A 17,015-nucleotide genomic window follows, 5' to 3' on the forward strand; every position below is an offset into this window, starting at 1 on the left:
AATATCAAGTATTATGTATAAAGGCTAAATTTTTTTTTTTAAATGTACAAAAGTAATTTTCTACTTGGTATGCCTGCTCTACTTCTGGAGTTGTGTGTGTCCCAAGAAACTTGTGTTGAGCTCAAGATTGCACATAAAACAGCTTATTTGGGCTCTTAAACAGCTTTCACTTAGCTTTTTCTTTTTAAGACTGTCAGGGTTGCTAAAGAATTACATTAGCTTGAATACTCTGGGAAAGTTTAATGTAATTCTGGGTGTGTTGATTAGTATTTTTTTTATCTTAAGAAATGGTGGCCTCCTCTTCCCTTATTCTTATAAAGGACAACACAACCCAATGTCATCAGTCCTGCTACTGCTAGACAAACCTGCAATAAAGCTCTCTTTGTGTGTGTGTGTGTGTGTGTGTGTGTGTGTGTGTGTGTGAGAGAGAGAGAGAAGTACTTCAGTAAGATGAGTTTTCATTGTGAATTATCCATATGGTATTACAAAAGAGTCTGATAATGCTTTTCACTAACAGAGACATTGAAGAGTTAGTTTAATTCTTAAAGATGCAAGTTTGAAGGAAGGACAAAAGAGGAAGGAAGGTCATTCAGCTAACCTGGGTGGGAGTTCCAGGTATAGGGAATAGTGTGGGGAAAAAAAATGAAGACAGAAGTAGAAGGATTATGAAGAATAATTAAGGAGCCCTGGAAAGTGATGGGGATACAAAGTAGAAGGCATCTGAACAAAACACGCACACATTCAGGGTGTAGTTGTACAAGTTTTTTCAATGTGAGGACAAGGATCCTGGATGTTGATGTGAAAAAAAGGAATTTGTGAAGGATTTAGAAGAGGAAAGTGATATGGTCACAGCCTTGGAAATTGAAGATGAATTTTTTGCTATGGTGGATAGGATAACTTTGAATGTGTGGAAAGGTGTCATCTAAAACTTCTTTTCCACAGGCATGTGCTAATGTTTCCTGATTTTGAGAAGTAAAACAGCACCCCCATGAAGGATTCAAATCTGTAATGTTTGTAGAGATTAAAATAATCAGTCATTAAAGAGAATAACTTCCTTGATTTTGATTCCTATGAATCTTCTTCAGAATTTGGACACAGAAGAGCAGAAATCATCCAGCAGTCTGAATTACCTTTCCATCACTGAGCAGATAAGCTTTACTGAAGAGGAAGAGGCTCCAAATGGGAGAAAAAAGGCTAAAGTGGACACTAATACAAGAAGCAGTTTAACAGCGAAAGAATCCATTTCTGCGAATAGCATAAACTCACCCCTTAACAAAAATATACAAGATACAGCCGCATTGATGGATGACAGTAGACTAGACACAGAGAGTGAGCCAGAAGAAGGTGAAATTACTGACTCTGAATATGAAGAATATAGCAGTGAAGACAAATTAACAAGTGAACAAAGTGTAAATTCAGAAGACTCTGAAAATGAAGGTGAATCATTATGGTTTTTATATAGAGTTCCTGTATATTTAAAAAATCCAGTAAATAAACTATAACAAGTTACAAAAAAATTCCTAAGTGACTCATAAAAATAAAATTGAAAATAAATTGCTTGAGATTCTTTTGACTTAAAAGCTGGTGTCTTCACAGAAATATATAAAATTAGCCAATACTTGTATACTTCCTATTATTTTTTCTTTCACTATAGTACTAAAAAACGGATAATGATCTTGTTCTTATGGAAGCTCTTGCGTATATCTGTCATTCGGGGATATTAAAATGATGCTCCTTTTCTGCTTACATAGAAACTTTTTGAGACCCTGAATATTGCTTGTTTAGGGAGAATTGTACCACTCTATTGCTCTAAGACTGGGAAGTCTACAGATAGAGAGAGAATACAGAATAAAATGAAACTATGTATGCTGCCCTGGAGATCACAGACCTGTGCTTAAAGTGATTTCTGGGTTCCGTTTTTCAATTCACAAATAGAACCTCTCATCAATAATCATTCCCTTTTAATTTCATACACCTGTTAAAGGTGAAGTTCACCTCTGGTAAAAAAGTAAGGCAGGATAACCTCTTTCTGTTTTTAAAAAACAGTAAGTTTTTAAGCCCTTCCATAATACTTGAAAATTCTACCTTTTGTGTGTTTCAGTGGCCAGTTATGGTGTGTGGCTCTTATCGGAGACCTGTATACCCTTTTCTAGCAATAGGGACAACATTAAAGATGCTTTCTAAATAGCATTGAATAGAGGTTGGCAGTGGGGCAGTCCTGCCTTTATGCAGACTGCTGACCCATATGCATTGTGGAAAAGGGCCTGAGTATTTTGCAGATAATGTTCCAAGGTATAAATAGTAGTACAAGGGGACTGTACTGTAGGCCATGGCCTGGTTACAATTAGGAGAATTTCAGCTCTCTCTAAAATACCTTTTATGTCAGTTATGTAGGCTGCTTACAGACATTTTAAAAAACAAATAGCTGTAGATGGAGGTTCTGTGGTTAAAGAATGGTATCTGGGTACTTTAATAACCTTGTGACATCTTAATTAGTTTTTTTCTTCTTTTATTTAAAATGTCTGATAGCTATCAATTTCTGCGGTACCAGAGTAATAAAGGAAAACAGCAAGCCAGATCTGTCCTTATTTACACCCGTACAATACGGTTTTCCCATTGCACCTTCACTTATACCATCTCAGCATCAGTATAACTGTGTTTTTGTATATGTATATTAAGGACAGAGTATACCCCAGCAGTTAGGATTTTATTAAGAGATCTCTTGATGCATGAGAAGAAACAGAATGCAGTGCTTAATCTGTAGATGTAATGGCTTTGTAGTACTGTTAGGAGTAAAGTATTTAATATTAAATACTAAATTTTAGCCACTGCAGTAAATGTACATAATGCTGAATGCATCCAAGAATCATGTTGAACTAAGAAGGTACTATTTTTTAGATAAGTCTGTTCAGAATAAAACTTCATTTAACAAGACTTTTTTCTTGTTTTTATCCCCATCTTTATCTGTAATGTCCCATAAATTAGGAGTATGTAAAAGCATTTTATACACATGCTCCAGGGGCATGGGGCTTTTGGAGCCACTCCAATTAAAGCACAAGTGGCATGTGTATCAGCATCCCCATACTGAAAAAGAGCAGCTGGGGTGCCTTTAACTAAAGCTTGTTGAATGAACTTTAGTTAAAGCGTCTCCCGCTGCCACTTTCCAGCTCAGGAATGCTAATAAATGTGATGCTTGGAATCTGCTGGAGCACAGTAACTGCCATGCTCCAGCAAACTCAATCGCTGCACGAGTATAGGTGCCCTTAGTGGCTGCTGTAAAATTATGCTGACTATAGTAATTATATGTATTTTAGTATATGCAAATAATTAGAATAAACTAGTGAATGCAGAAGGGGAAAAATGATAATGCAGTTTGGTCTGGGAACAGGTAAATAAGCCTTTGAAAGAATAATTTAATCATGTTTTTTCTGTCAAATATACTTGTACATTTTTGTTTTAAGAAATGACCCAGAACTTTTCCATATTACTCCCATTGATTACAAGTTAGGTTTTTGTGGCCAAATCCTTTATAGTTATTTGAAAATTGAGTGGACTGTGATCACAGTTTTCATCTTTGGTTTTACTAATATTTTTTTTTATGGATATAGATGAAGAAAGAATCTGGCCTCCCTGTATCAGAGTAATTGTGATTAGATCACCTGTACTACAGACTGGATCGCTTTATATCATCACAGCTGTGAAGCCTGCTACAATCGGAAGGTAAAATTGACTGGAATTTATTACATACATCTTGTCTCATGCCTAACTTTGAAGAACTGTAAGATTAACTGTTAGTTTCTGTTTGTTGTCTTACAAATTCTGAGGTGTTGAACAGTATTAACCGGTGAGATTGTAAATGACATTAGCATTCTTTAAGTGCAAGGAAATTAGTGAAAACTATTCTCTTATAGGAAGGTAAAACACTTTTTCTGAGTTGCTGAATGCCTTTTTCCAGAGTAAGAAGAAAGACTTCCGAAAATCAGGACAGAATAAAGTATAACTAGTCTCTTTGATGGAATCCTGGATCTTTCAAACCTTCAAATTCCAGGAGGTTTGACTGAGTCTTTCATCTTTCTAAAATTCAGAAATCAAGTTCAGTGATGTATTCTTCCTAGTTGTCTTGGATAAGATCTTTAAAAGTGTGCCTGCTTCTTGTGGACATTGAAGGCCTACTTGAATATGTTTAATGCAGGAGTAGTGGATTGCCCAGAATTTGTCAACATTTTTCCTCTTTCAGCTGTTATGCATCATGATATTTGTAGGTTGCAGTTATGCAGAGTACTGCGTAAGTGCTGATCTACAGACTGAATGCTGAGTTAATGGAATCTGCAAAATTCACCTTTGTATATTAGGATGGATGGAAATTCCTTGCTTTCTCTCTGGGTTTGGGTCTCATTTGCTGCAAGAGTACTCATCAGCTTCTGTAGCAGCCTCCAAGGTTGTAATGGGAAACTATTTCACAACTCATGCACCACAGTTCTGGCCAGTAGGTCCATAAAATTCATGGTTCCAGTGATCTCATCCGTTGCCCGATACTAAAAAGCATACTCTTCCCTTAAATGCTGCTGTATAGACATGCTGAAGAGCAGAAGTGGGATACAGGGTGCCCCTGTGTGGTGTTTCCACAACCTAACACTTTTTTTTTGGGTGGTCGTGTGTCGTCATCCCCCCAGCCTCAACTTGTATGAAATTAAGATTTCTTCCTAAATGTTTAAGAGTAGAGATGAGTATTTCAAATTTATATAATTATTGCCTGCTACTTTTAGGTCCCTTGCAGATATTCATTTAATGATATAATGGGGTCTGATTACTAATCCTGACAGTTGCACATCCTGCCATGCCGCATTTTGGAAATCGGCTCTCGTCAGCCTACAGTTGTGTGGCTCTGGAGTTAGTGTGGGGAGTTGGTTGTTTCTTGTATACTCGTGTGCGCGCACACACTTCATATTGTATTAGATCGCAACCTGTATATTGGGGTACAATCTATAAAGTTTGTTTATTGTTTAGAAAGAAAACTTGTCATTAGGATTCATTTGAACTGAACTTTGATATTACTGGTTATTTTAAATTATTTTACTTCAAAAGCTTATAACTAATAGTGATGTAAAGTATCTCAGACTTCTCTGCTACTGTGTTGTAAAATCACATAATTGTACATGACAAGAATCAAATTAACTATAAACCTATCTTTGTAGAGAGAGAGAAATGGGACATACGCTCCAAATTCCTGAGGTTGCAGTCAGTAAGGTAATTCACAGATTCTTTTGGGTTGTTCCCCATGGCAGGTCTGTACTGCCTAATCTGCAGAATACACTTGTTCTAATGTTAACTTTTTCCTTAGGATTAGCCCACTGCCCCTTGCTGAGAGAGAGCAAGGGGAATTTTGTTGTTGTAAGTATGTCTTCATCGCAAAAGAGTTATGAATGGGGAAGTATGGGTTTTTTGGTTTTGGGGTTTTTATTCTTTTGCAGCAAAAGGTTGCTTATTTTTAAACTTTAAAATCTTAGTTACTTAGAAGTGAAAGCATGGTTTTTACTTGGATCATTGCTGTTATGAAGGCCCATGTAACATGAGAGCTATATAACTAATTACCCTTTTGAAATAATGGCATTGATTTCATTCCACAAGGATTGAGGCAGAAATTAGGAGCCTTATAAATATTTTACAAGAGAGATCCTTTGGGTAAAGATTTGCAGTAGTGGACTGATATAATGGGCTTTTTGTTTTTATTGTTGTCTGTTTTAATTTTAATTATTTTTTACAATTTTTTTAGCCAATACTTGTGTTATATTTTCAGTAAAATGCACACAATAGTGTTTTTATGGCTTTTTTGCACCTTACAGTACTTAGTTGTATATTTAATAGTATACAAAAATTTGTCCTGTAATCTTGCATTAAATAGTATGTAAATTAAGCACTGGGCAATGGGGGGAAAAATTTCATTTCTTCTTTTAGTTTCATGCAGAAGTATACTTCGACCATGAATTGCAAAATTATGTTCTTGTGGATCAGGGCAGTCAGAATGGCACAGTTGTTAATGGAAATCAGATTCTACAGGTAAGCACTGTCATTCTTTATCATTAGGAAATATATCTATTGCATTTTAAAGCAAACTGTAGTCATAGGGTTAGTCTTTAAAAGGGGCTCTAGAAGAAGGGAATTAAAAGCTAGTAAGTTTAACTTCTGCTTACAGTAAATTTTAGAAACAAATCTAAAAAAAGAAAAAAAAGGATTGTTCAGTACATGGGTGAACTGGGGTTTCTAAGGAAATATCAGCATATTTTTATCTTTACCTAAGGGATGTCTTGCCTCACCAACCTGCCAGTTCTTTGAGGGTATCAACAAGCATATGTGGATCAGGCTCCATTTTAGTCTATATTTTGACTTTTAAAGTCTTTGACAATGTTCCACATCAGAGGTTCTTAGTGAAATTAAGTTGTCATGGTATTAGAGGGAAGGTTCACTGGTGGATCAGCAACTGGTTTAAGGAAGGAAAACGAAGAGTGTAAGAGTTAGGTTCTCAGAACGAAGTAAACAGTGGGGTTCCCCCAGGATCTGTGTTGGGACCACTGCTGTTTAATATATTCATAAGTAATTTGGAAAGGGGAGTGAAGAGTGAGGTGTCTAAGTTTGCAGATAACATAGAGAGAGAGGTAAAAAGTAAAATGGACTGCAAAGAGCTACTGAGGAATTTTGAGCAATTGAGCAAACAGGCAATATGAAATTCAGTGTTAATAAATGCAAAGTGATCCCCTCCCCCACCCAGCATGTGGAAAAACCCAAAACGTACATACATGATGACACTAACTGTTACCACACGGGAAGGAGATTTTTGGATTCATTGTGGACAGTTTGTTAAAAGTATCAGCTCAGTGTTCAGCGGCAGTCAAAAGCAAATAAAATGTACGTGAGAGAGAAGACAAAAAGAGGGGATTGTAAACAAAACTGAAAGCCCCTCCCCTCCTCCCAGCAGCATACACAGTGCCATAGGATACTGGATTGACCCTGTGGCTTGGCCCAGTACATGGCGGTTCTTGGGTTTATTTTACATTAAAATCTCACTTAAGTCATCATTGGCCACAGCTCCACATGCACTTTACTAAAGAGTAGACTGAGTGGCTGCAGAGTAGAGCATCACTGTCTACAAGTGCGACAGTATTAGGCTACAGTAAATTAATTTATGCCTCAGTAAGATAGTACTGTCCCTGTCAGGGATAGTACTGTTTTATGCTGGGGTAATTTACTGTATTTAAACATGTATAGATGCTGAGCGCAAGTGTAAGATATGCTCCTCAACGGGACAGTCAGCTGGAGGCCAGACTTCTGCCTGCTGCCTAGCCACATAGCTCTGTACTTCCAGCACCCTCATACCCCAGCCAGCCCCTCTGCTGCCCAACACTGCCACCCGAAGCAGAGCGGCCTTGGCGTAAATTGCTCCACTGTGGCTCAGATCGGTGCTCTCCAGGGTGCATGTATAGATGCTGCACCTGGGAGTTAGTTTACTCTGGCTCAAACCATTTCAGAGTTTATTGCTTTGCATTAATTGCAGGTGTAGACACACCCACGGTCTCTTAATTAATGGTCTTTTTGCCATACATTATTAATTTCTCTGTTTGTGCTCCATTTTAGGCATGCTTCATATTTAGCTTTGTAATAGGAATTGAGAAATCTGTTCCAGTTAAAATAGTTCGACTTCAGGGGCACCAGTTATGTTAAATATTATCTCAGTATCCACTAGACCAGTGCTTCTCAAACTATCTGATGTGGCGGACTAGCAATTTTTTTTACAGTGGGCCAGGGACTGGTGCCCAGTTCAGCTGGTGGCAGCAACTGCGTGTAACAGCACTACACAAATTCGCAACTGGCTGTTTCTCTTTCCTCACCTCGCGCGACGTGATGTCACCTGGAATGTTGGAACGAACGAGCTATGGCGCTATGACATATCAATGTTATGCTTCCAAAAACGTTTCTTTCTTTCCTGGCAACTCGCTGCGGACTGGCGACCGGTGGCTCGCAGACCGACACCGGTCCGCAGACCACCACTTTGAGAAGCAGTGCACTAGACAGAACTGAATGATATGTTAATGAGTAGTATGCATGGAATACACAGTGGTGATACTGCTGACAAAATTATTTAATCTTTTTTTTTCTGTAGCCTAAAACAAAATGTGATCCCTATGTTCTGGAGCATGGGGATGAAGTTAAGATTGGAGAAACCGTATTATCCTTTCACATACACCCTGGCAGCGATACATGTGATGGATGTGAACCAGGACAAGTGAGAGCACACCTTCGCCTTGATAAGAAAAAGGAAACTTCTAGTAAGTGGGTGTTATTGCTAGATTGTGGGTTTTGACAGTAACTCTTTATAAAGTCAAGTGAGAATAAAATAGGATATAAAATAGTAACCCTTTTTCTGAATGAAATAGTCTTGTTTCAAATAGGTTCACCATTATAATTTATTTTCAGTGTACTAAGTGCTGTGCTTTTGGGGGGAAGAAGTTAATACATACATAACCCTAGAAGAAATACTCATATAAATGAATACATTAAAAATTAAATTTATTTAATTAGCATTGTGTGCTTTGAAATCAACTTTTAATATAGAAACTATGTTTCATTTATTCATATTATAGCTTTCAGTTTTTCTTGAAGGAATCTTAAGTGCATTACATCTAGTGCCTATACTCAGTATTGCAGGGGTTTGGGATGTAGCCGTGTTGGTCTAAGGACATAGGCAGACAAGGTTCCTTGGGTGAATTTTGATATCTTTTATTAGACCAACTCAAATGGTTGGAGAATAGTTATTAAGCAAGCTTTTGGGTTCAAAAACCCTTCGTCAGGCTAAGGAAATTGCAGCAGTTGGTGTGTGCTCTTCCTGGATGGAATGAAAAGTAAACAAGCCAGGGGCTGGGCTGGGGAGTCAGTTGCCAGGCAGATTATAATGTATCAAAAATCCAGTGTCTATATTTAGTCCATGTATACTCAGTATTAGTACTAAGTCATATTGGCAGCCTTGGACCAGTACTAGTTGAAACAAATCTGTAATATTTGTTCTTTCTCTACTTCAGATGTAATTGGATAATATATGTTATGGTTTTTGTTTTTGGCTTTTTAGCTTCTCCGGTGCTTAGCAAAGAAGAGAGAGAGTTAGTCAGAAGAAAAGCATTAAAAAAAATACGGGTAAAATATGGTTTACAGGTAGGTTTTCAATAAGCTTGGAGTGCTCTGAAGTTTAAATGGGTTCTTTCAACTCACTTAGGCCTAGACTATGCAACAGAGTTCTTTTGGCACATTTTTTGAGTGTTTGTGCTCTCTCAAAGGCTAATCAGGACCTTCCACCCCCTCCCAGCAGAGTCGGGATTCTGTCACTGGCAGCTAATCATGTAGATGCTACCACAGTTCATTTGGCTGCTGACTGCTGCCAGAAGCTCTAGGAGCAGAGGCAGCTCAATATGGACTTACCTTTAAAAAGAGGTTATGATATTTTTACCGTTGTTTTAATTTTTCCAAACTATCACACACAACTATTGTGATCAACTGAAATAGTCATACAGTAAACTCTCTGGTAACTGGCACCTTACAAGCTGACATGCTCTGTTAACCAGCATGCCGGCTTGTAAGGAAAAGTGAAACCGGAAGTGCCCACTGTGGCACTTCTGGTTTCTCTGAGCCCCCAAGGCCTGGGGGCATAACAGGCTGTGCGGGGCCTGCCTCCATTTTCCACAGGCCCACAGGAGGGGCAGTGATGCCACAGGAGGGACACCCCAGACACAGCGGAAGAAGCAGCAGCTGGGGCCACTCAATTAACGGACATATTTTGTTATCCGGCATCCCCTGGGAATGGGGGATGCCGGATAACAGCTGTTACTGTATATAGAATCATAGAAAATTAGGGACCTCAGGAGATCATCTAGTCCAACCCCCTGCTCAAAGCAGGACTGTGCCTGACTAGATCATCCCAGCCAAGGTTTTGTCTAGCTAGGTCTTAAAAACCTCTGAGGATGGAGATGCTACAACCTCTCTGGGTAACCTGTTCTAGTGTTTTACTACCCTCCTAGTGAGAGTTTTTTTCTAATATCTAACCTAAACTTCCCTTGCTGCAACTTGAGACCATTGCTCCTTGTTCTGTCATCTGCCACCACTGAAAACAGTCCAGCTCCATCCTCTTGAACTCCTCCTCCTGCACCCCCCCCCCCTGCCCCCCTGCTTTCAGGTAGTTGAAGGCTGCTGTTAAATCACCCTCAGTCTTCTCTTCTGCAGACTAAATAAGCCCAGTTCCCTCAGCCTCTCCTCATAAGTCATGTGCCCCAGCCATGTTCATTGCTCTCTGCTGGACTCTCCAATTTGTCCACATCCTTTCTGTAGTGGGGGGCCCAAAAGTGGACACAGTACTCCAGATGCAGCCTCATCAGTGCTGAATAGAAGGGAAGAATCACTTCCCTTGACTTCCTGCCAATGTTCCTACTAATGTAGCCCAGTGTGCTATTACTCTTCTTTGCAACAAGGACATGTTGTCGACTCATACTCATCTTATTGTCCACTGTAACCCCCAGGTTCTTCTCTGAAGAGCTGCTGCCTAGTCAGTCAGTCCCCAGCCTGTAGCAGTGCATGGGATTGTTCCATCCTAAGTGCAGGACCTTGCACGTGTCTTTATTGAACCTCATAAGATTTCTTTTTGTCCAGTCTGTCAATATGTCAAGGTCTCTCTGAATCCTAACCCTACACTCTAGCTCATCTATGTCTCCCCGCAGATAGTGTCACCTACAAACTTGCTGAGGATGCATTCTCTGCATGAACAATGCGTGCCTGCTGAGGCTGGAGGTTTACGGTGACCACCTGCAGGCTGCAGCAGTGGTGGTGGCAAGCAGGGATCGCTCATAGGTGGCTGCGACTGTGTCAGTGGTGAGGGGGGACTGCCCGCAGTTGCCAGCAGCTGCATCGGCAGCATGCCCCCCCGTTGTACCCTCTACACGTTGCTTATGACTCTATGCCATCTTCCAGGTCATTGATGAAGACAATGAACAAAACTAGCCCTAGGATCAACCCATGGGGCACTCCACTTGATACCAGCTGCCAACTAGACATTGAACCATTGACTACTACCCTCTGAGCCAGTCAGTTTTCCTTCCACCGTAGTCCATTCATCCAACTCATACTTCCTTATCTTGCTTGCGAGAGTGTTGTCGGAGACCGTATCAAAAGCCTTGCTAGAGTCAAGGTATACCACATTCATTGGTCTCCCCGCATCTACAGAGCCATTCATCTTATCATAGAAGACAATCAGGTTGGTCTTGGTGAATCCATGCTGACTGCTCCTAATCACCTTCTCCTTGAAGGCTTAGAAATGGATTCCTTGAGGCTCTGCTCTATGATTTTTCCAGGGGCTGAGGTGAGGCTGACTGGTCTGTAGTTCCCCAGATCCCCCTTCCCTTTCTTAAAGGTGGGCACTATATTTGCCCTTTTCTAATCGTCCAGGACCTCTTCCAATTGCCATGTGTTTTCAAAGATGATTGCCAATGGCTCTGCAATCACATCCTTAGCACCCTTGGGTGTATCCCATCCAGCCCCATGGACGTGTATAAGTTCAGCTTTTCTAAATAGTCCCTAACCTGTTCTTTTGCCACTGATGGCTGCTCACCGCCTCTCCAAACTGTGCTGTCAGGTGCAGTAGACTGGGAGCTGACCTTGCCTGTGAAGACTGAGGTGAAAAAGGCCTTTTCTGCATCCTCTGTCACTAGATTGCTTCCCCTGTTCAGAGTAAGGGACCCACACTTTCCCCGATCCTCCTCTTGTTACTGACATACTTGTAGAAACCCTTCTTGTTATCCTTCATGTTCCTTGCTAGCTGCAACTCCAATTGCACTTTGGCCTTCCTGACTTCATCCCTGTATGCCCGAGCAATACTTTCATAATCCTCCCTAGTTGTTTGTCCAAGTTGCCACTTCTTATAAGCTTCCTCTTTGTGATTTAGCTTACAGAAGAGTAAAGCTAAGCCAAGCTGGGCTTCTGCCATACTTGCTAGTCTTCCTGCACATTGGGATGTAGGGTGGTTTGTTCCTGCACTCTCCGTAAGGCTTCTTTAAAAGCTTTCCTGGACTCTTCTCCCCCTCAGAGTGACTTCCCAAGGGATCCTGCCTCCTTAGACTGACTTCTCATGGGATCCTGCCCATGAGTTCCCTAATAGTCTGTCTGCTTTTCTGAAGTCCAGGGTGCTTTGTCTGCTGCTCTCCTTCCTTCCTTTCCTCATGTTCTTGAACTCAATCATCTCATGGTTGCTGCTGCCCAAGTTGCCATGCACTACTACATTCCACACCAATTCTTCCCTGTTTGTGGGCAGCAGGTCAGGAAGAGCACAGCCCCTAGTTCGGGGGTGTCCAACCTTTTTGAATGTGGGGCCGGATCATAAAATTTTTATCACCCAGTGGGCCGATGAGCCATATTCAAACACCCTCTGTCCTGGGCCAGAGAGACCCTGCCTGTGTAGCCCTACTGCATCTACCTGTTACTGCAAGATTCATGGTAGCTGCTGGTGGGCAGGGGCAGGAGGGACCCATTCTGCATCCAGCCAGCTACTGCCCCAGAGACTGAAGGGGAGAAATAAATAGCTCCACATCTCCAACCCCTGAGCAGCGCAGCCCCACAAGCCAGCGCTGTCTGCGGGGGGCTGGAGTGAGGCAGCTGCTGCGCTGCAGTCCCTCACCTGCCCGCCTGCACGGCCCCGCTCACCGTGGTGCCCGGCTGCCCATGCACATAGCCGCAGCGGCCTCAGCACTGCAAGCCCAGAGTCTGGCAGACACTGGCTCCTGCCGCCTCGCCCTGCAGAGGTCATGCCAGGACCCCACCTGCCGAGGCCCCCCGTGCTGGCTTCCCGCGTGCTGTTGGGGATGAGAGGAGGTTGGCCAGGTCGGCACCAGCCAGCAGAAGCGGTGGAGGACTCATGTGCCACGCGGGACTGACTGGTGCAGGCAGGGGAAAATTAAGCTGAGCCCCTGCCGCTCTGTCCGGGCTCGTCCCGTCCCAAGTGGCACATGGCTCCGCTGCCGCTTCTAGTGGCTGGTGAAGACCTGGCCAGGCTCCTCCCATCCTCAGCAGCATGTGAGAAGCCAGCTTCAGCTGCATGCCACTTTTCCTGGCTGGTGCTAACCCGGCTGGGTCCATCTCATCCGGAGCAGCATGCAGCTGAAGCCAGCTTCCCACATGCTGCTGGGGATGGGAGGAGCCTGGCTGGGTCTGCACCGGCCAGCAGAAGCGGCAGCAGACCCGTGTGCTGCTCAGGATGAGATGAGCCCGGCCAAAGCAGCAGGGGCTCAGCTGCATTTTCTCCCTACCTGCACCGGTCAGTCCCAAGCGGCACACGGCTCCGCCACCACTTCTGCTGGCTGGTGCTGACCTGGCCGGCCTCCTCCCATCCCCAGCAGCATGTGGGAAGCCAACTGGATGCTGCTCCGGATGGGACAGACCAGTCTGGGTTGGCACCAGCCAGCAGAGGCAGTGGCAGAGCCATGTGCCGCTTGGGACTAACCGGCTCAGGTAAGGGGAAAGTGCAGCTGAGCCCCCTACTGCTCTGGCTAGGCTCATCCTGTCCCAAGAGGCACATGGCTACTCCTCTTCCCGCACACACTGCATCAGCAACATCAAGCTGATGCAGTGCGTGTGGGAACCTTGTCCCTTCCCCAGCCCTTCAGCAGCCATTAGGAAACTGCTGAGGGGCTGGGGGAGGGACAAGGCGTGGGAACGAAAGTAAACAGTGTTTACTTTCATTTCCCGTCGCAGCACCGTGGGCCTCAGAAAATGCCTTGGCAGGCCACATGGCCTGCGGGCCGTATGTTGGACAAGCCTGCCCTAGTTGGTTGCATATAAAGACAAACAGAAATGAGTATATTTTATACACATATAGGGATATATACCCCTTAAAATGGAGTGTGGGAGTATAGCATGTACAGATGCCCCATTTTAAAGATGTTTTGGAATGCAACTTTAACCATAGTCACAAACAGGACCTGTTCAGTTGCATTCCCACAGGAAATGGGAGGCCTTCAGGTTGTGTTGAATAGTGCAATGGCATCAGCATAGAACCTAAAGAAGTACAGAATTCCATCCTGATAAAGCAGCGCAAAAGGGCTAAAGGATTCCTGGAGCGCTACATATTAGGGCTGTGCAAAATGGCACTGTTCCGTTTCAGCTTGCGTTTCGACAGAACTTCATTTCAAATTTCATTTAGAGTCGAAATCGCTGTTCCGTTTCATTTTGTCAAAACAGTTTTGCTGTTTCAACGTTTGCCCATAGGCTATAATGGGGGAGATCAAAACAGCCTATAACGTCATTTTTGGCCTGATTTGGATGAAACTTGCAGGAATTGTAGCCCCTTCTTAGGGCATGAAGCTTGCCAAGTTTCAAGGAGATAGGTGCAGGGGTTTATGGGAAACTGCACCTCAAACTGCAGACAAGCAAAACTCATGACATGGATGACACTGTGTGTTAAGCCACAGCGGAGTGAAAGCTGCAGGCCTGCTAGCCTTTGCTGCGGCCACGAAGCCTACCAGCTTTCAAGGAGACAGCTGCAGGGGCTTCTGGGTTCTGGGGCCCTGCACCTCTGGCTGCTGACATGCAAAATTTGGGGTGGGGGGGGTGTTAAGGTGCGCCCTCACTCAGCTGACACCAAGGCAGAAAGCAGGGCAGTTCAGACAAAGCTGCCTTTTTATGCAGGTTTTCTATCCCTCCCCCAAAGCACTGGGATTGGAAGGGACCCTCCAGGAAGGATGACAGTCACTGGCCAGCTACACAGTCAATAGTGAGAGGACTCTTCCCCCCCCCCCCCGGCTCTCCTTACTTTAGTTTGTTTCCCTGCAGGCAAGCCCAGCTTGAGCTTCGAAACTCGTTTTGTTTCGAGGTTGTTTCGAAGCTCTGTTTCATTTCGATTTAGCTGTTTCAAACTCAAAACGAGTCGAAACAGCGTCGAAATGAAACTGCAGGTGAAATTTTGCACAGCCCTACTACATATACAGATAAAGTTGTAGTATTCAGAATCTTTAGTGTTTTTCTACTACCTGAGGAAATTGGGATTTTTGTGCCAAGGTATTTCATGTGTTTAATGATTGCAATAGCATTGGACTAATAGAGGAGATTAAAGAGTGGGTGGTTTTGATTTTATAATATACCATAGAATTAATTAATTAAAGTTGTATTATTATATGGTGATGGCAAAGGCATGAACTATTGAATGAGGAATTTTAATTTTTGCTCGTAAGGTTTAAAACTAATAAAACATGGTGAGACTGTTCTAAGTGCTGTTTTTTGGAGAAGAATAACAAAAAAGAAGCATTTAAAGCCAATCACTTTTTTCACTAGTTCTTTTGTTGTTTTATATTTGTAAAGAATACAGACTACGAAGATGACAAAGCAGTAAAGAATCCAAAGTACAAAGACAGAGCTGGAAAACGCAGAGAGACTGTTGGAAGTGAAGGAACTTTTCAGAGAGATGATACTCCAGCTTCTGTCCATGTGTAAGTGTATAAAACCATTCTTCACTCTTAAAACATCATAAACCTTTAATACTCAGTATAGTTTAGTGAATTGTTAATAGTTAATCTGATTTGATATCAACTGGGCTGAATCATAGAGGAAAAAAAGTAGGGGGATTGATTCCAGGAGGCATCTAATCCAACCTCCTCAAGGCAAATTAGTTTTTAAAGTAATTTTAAGTGCATATTAAGGAAGACATTTTCCCCATTTATATACTTCACAGACTTCATATTGAGACGGTAAGAAATTTGCCCTGGAATTGGAAATGCTTTCAAACCACCTGCACAGTAATTCAATTATAATTCTCCCCAGTAGCATTCAACTTGCTGCTTTGAAATCCCAGGACTCATTCTACCAAAATTTAAAATGTACATTCAAAGTTGTTGTTTTTTTCCTGTTATGCTGCTGAAACATTAAGTGAAAACAATGCCGTTTTAGTAGTTTTCTGTCTCCAGTTCAATGTCGATCATCTCCCTACTTCTCTTCATTTAGTGGCTTTGTGGCAGGGTGATGGTCCTCAACTAGAATGCCACAAGCCCCCCTAAAGGGTGCCCCAGTGCAGGCACTGCCACAGCAGCTAAGTAAAACTACCCCATGTGCACTCCTGCTTCATTAGGGATCTGATCAACTTAAACCAGGAAAGAGCTGGTACTGCTATAGCCTAGCCTACCACACTCCTAGAAATAGAGGCACTTAGAAGAGTGCCTGAGCCTATCCATCTCCTCCAGACAATCTACTGGTAGGCACCTCTCACTGCAGGCCCTCCCCCACCTGGCTGTCTTTGGCAGGGATGTACAGGCTAAAGTCCCTGCAGAGCCAGACCACAAACTGGGTGGAAGCCTTGGTGGTGGGTGGACCACGCCTGTAGAGATCCTCCATGGGCATGGGCAGAAAAAGCTGGCAGTGGCAGGGGCTTTGGCATTCCAACATCTTTGAGCCATCCAGCTGATTCTCCTGTTAGCTCTAGATCTCAAATTCATGAGCTTAATTTGTGAATGGGTATATTTAGGTAGGAAAGAGGCAAGGGTTGTTGTGGGGGATTTCCTTTTACTGGCTCAACTGCATGGTTGGATTAGACTTCAAACATCTCAAATGCAGTGCATTCTTCATCAGAATATTTCATAAATACATTTTTTTGTTAAATTTATGCATGTAGAAAAGTGTAAGTAAGTCTTTGTGAGCACTGAAAAGTGTTTTATTGCAAATATTACAAAGCATGGATTACAAGGTATGTGAATTGTTTTTCTGGGTGTTTATGAAGCTGTACCTGGTGATAGTATCATTAATAGCAGAAGATATTGAGTGATAAAGGATACAGTTTTTATGGGGGAAGTTCCTTTGAAGAAATATAGAGGACATTTTTAAATGTAAGTTCTAATATCTGTACATTAAAATATAGCCAGCCAAGACTAAAACAATAATATTAATGTAAAATGGCAACTCTCCACACAAGGCACCATTAAATCAGTTTGAGAAGGCAAATATATACA

At 42.4% G+C, this 17,015-nt stretch overlaps 1 protein-coding gene across 3 annotated transcripts in view; it reads left to right on the forward strand.

Annotated features, from left to right (window-relative positions):
- The window catches only part of AGGF1 (angiogenic factor with G-patch and FHA domains 1), a 42,540-nt gene that overhangs the window by 23,215 nt on the left and 2,310 nt on the right, over positions 1-17,015 (forward strand). For 2 of the 3 annotated variants that reach the window (XM_006268183.4, XM_059725103.1), the window contains 7 exons: positions 1,086-1,437; positions 3,609-3,720; positions 5,196-5,247; positions 5,956-6,057; positions 8,156-8,321; positions 9,119-9,201; positions 15,379-15,506. In XM_006268183.4, the coding sequence (XP_006268245.1) occupies positions 1,086-1,437; positions 3,609-3,720; positions 5,196-5,247; positions 5,956-6,057; positions 8,156-8,321; positions 9,119-9,201; positions 15,379-15,506 (995 nt within the window). The remainder of the gene's footprint in view (positions 1-1,085; positions 1,438-3,608; positions 3,721-5,195; positions 5,248-5,955; positions 6,058-8,155; positions 8,322-9,118; positions 9,202-15,378; positions 15,507-17,015) is intronic. The other variant, XM_019482287.2, reaches the window with a different exon arrangement.

The sequence above is a fragment of the Alligator mississippiensis genome, chromosome 3 (assembly GCF_030867095.1).
Source record: "Alligator mississippiensis isolate rAllMis1 chromosome 3, rAllMis1, whole genome shotgun sequence".
In the NCBI taxonomy this organism is placed as follows: Eukaryota; Metazoa; Chordata; order Crocodylia; family Alligatoridae; genus Alligator; species Alligator mississippiensis.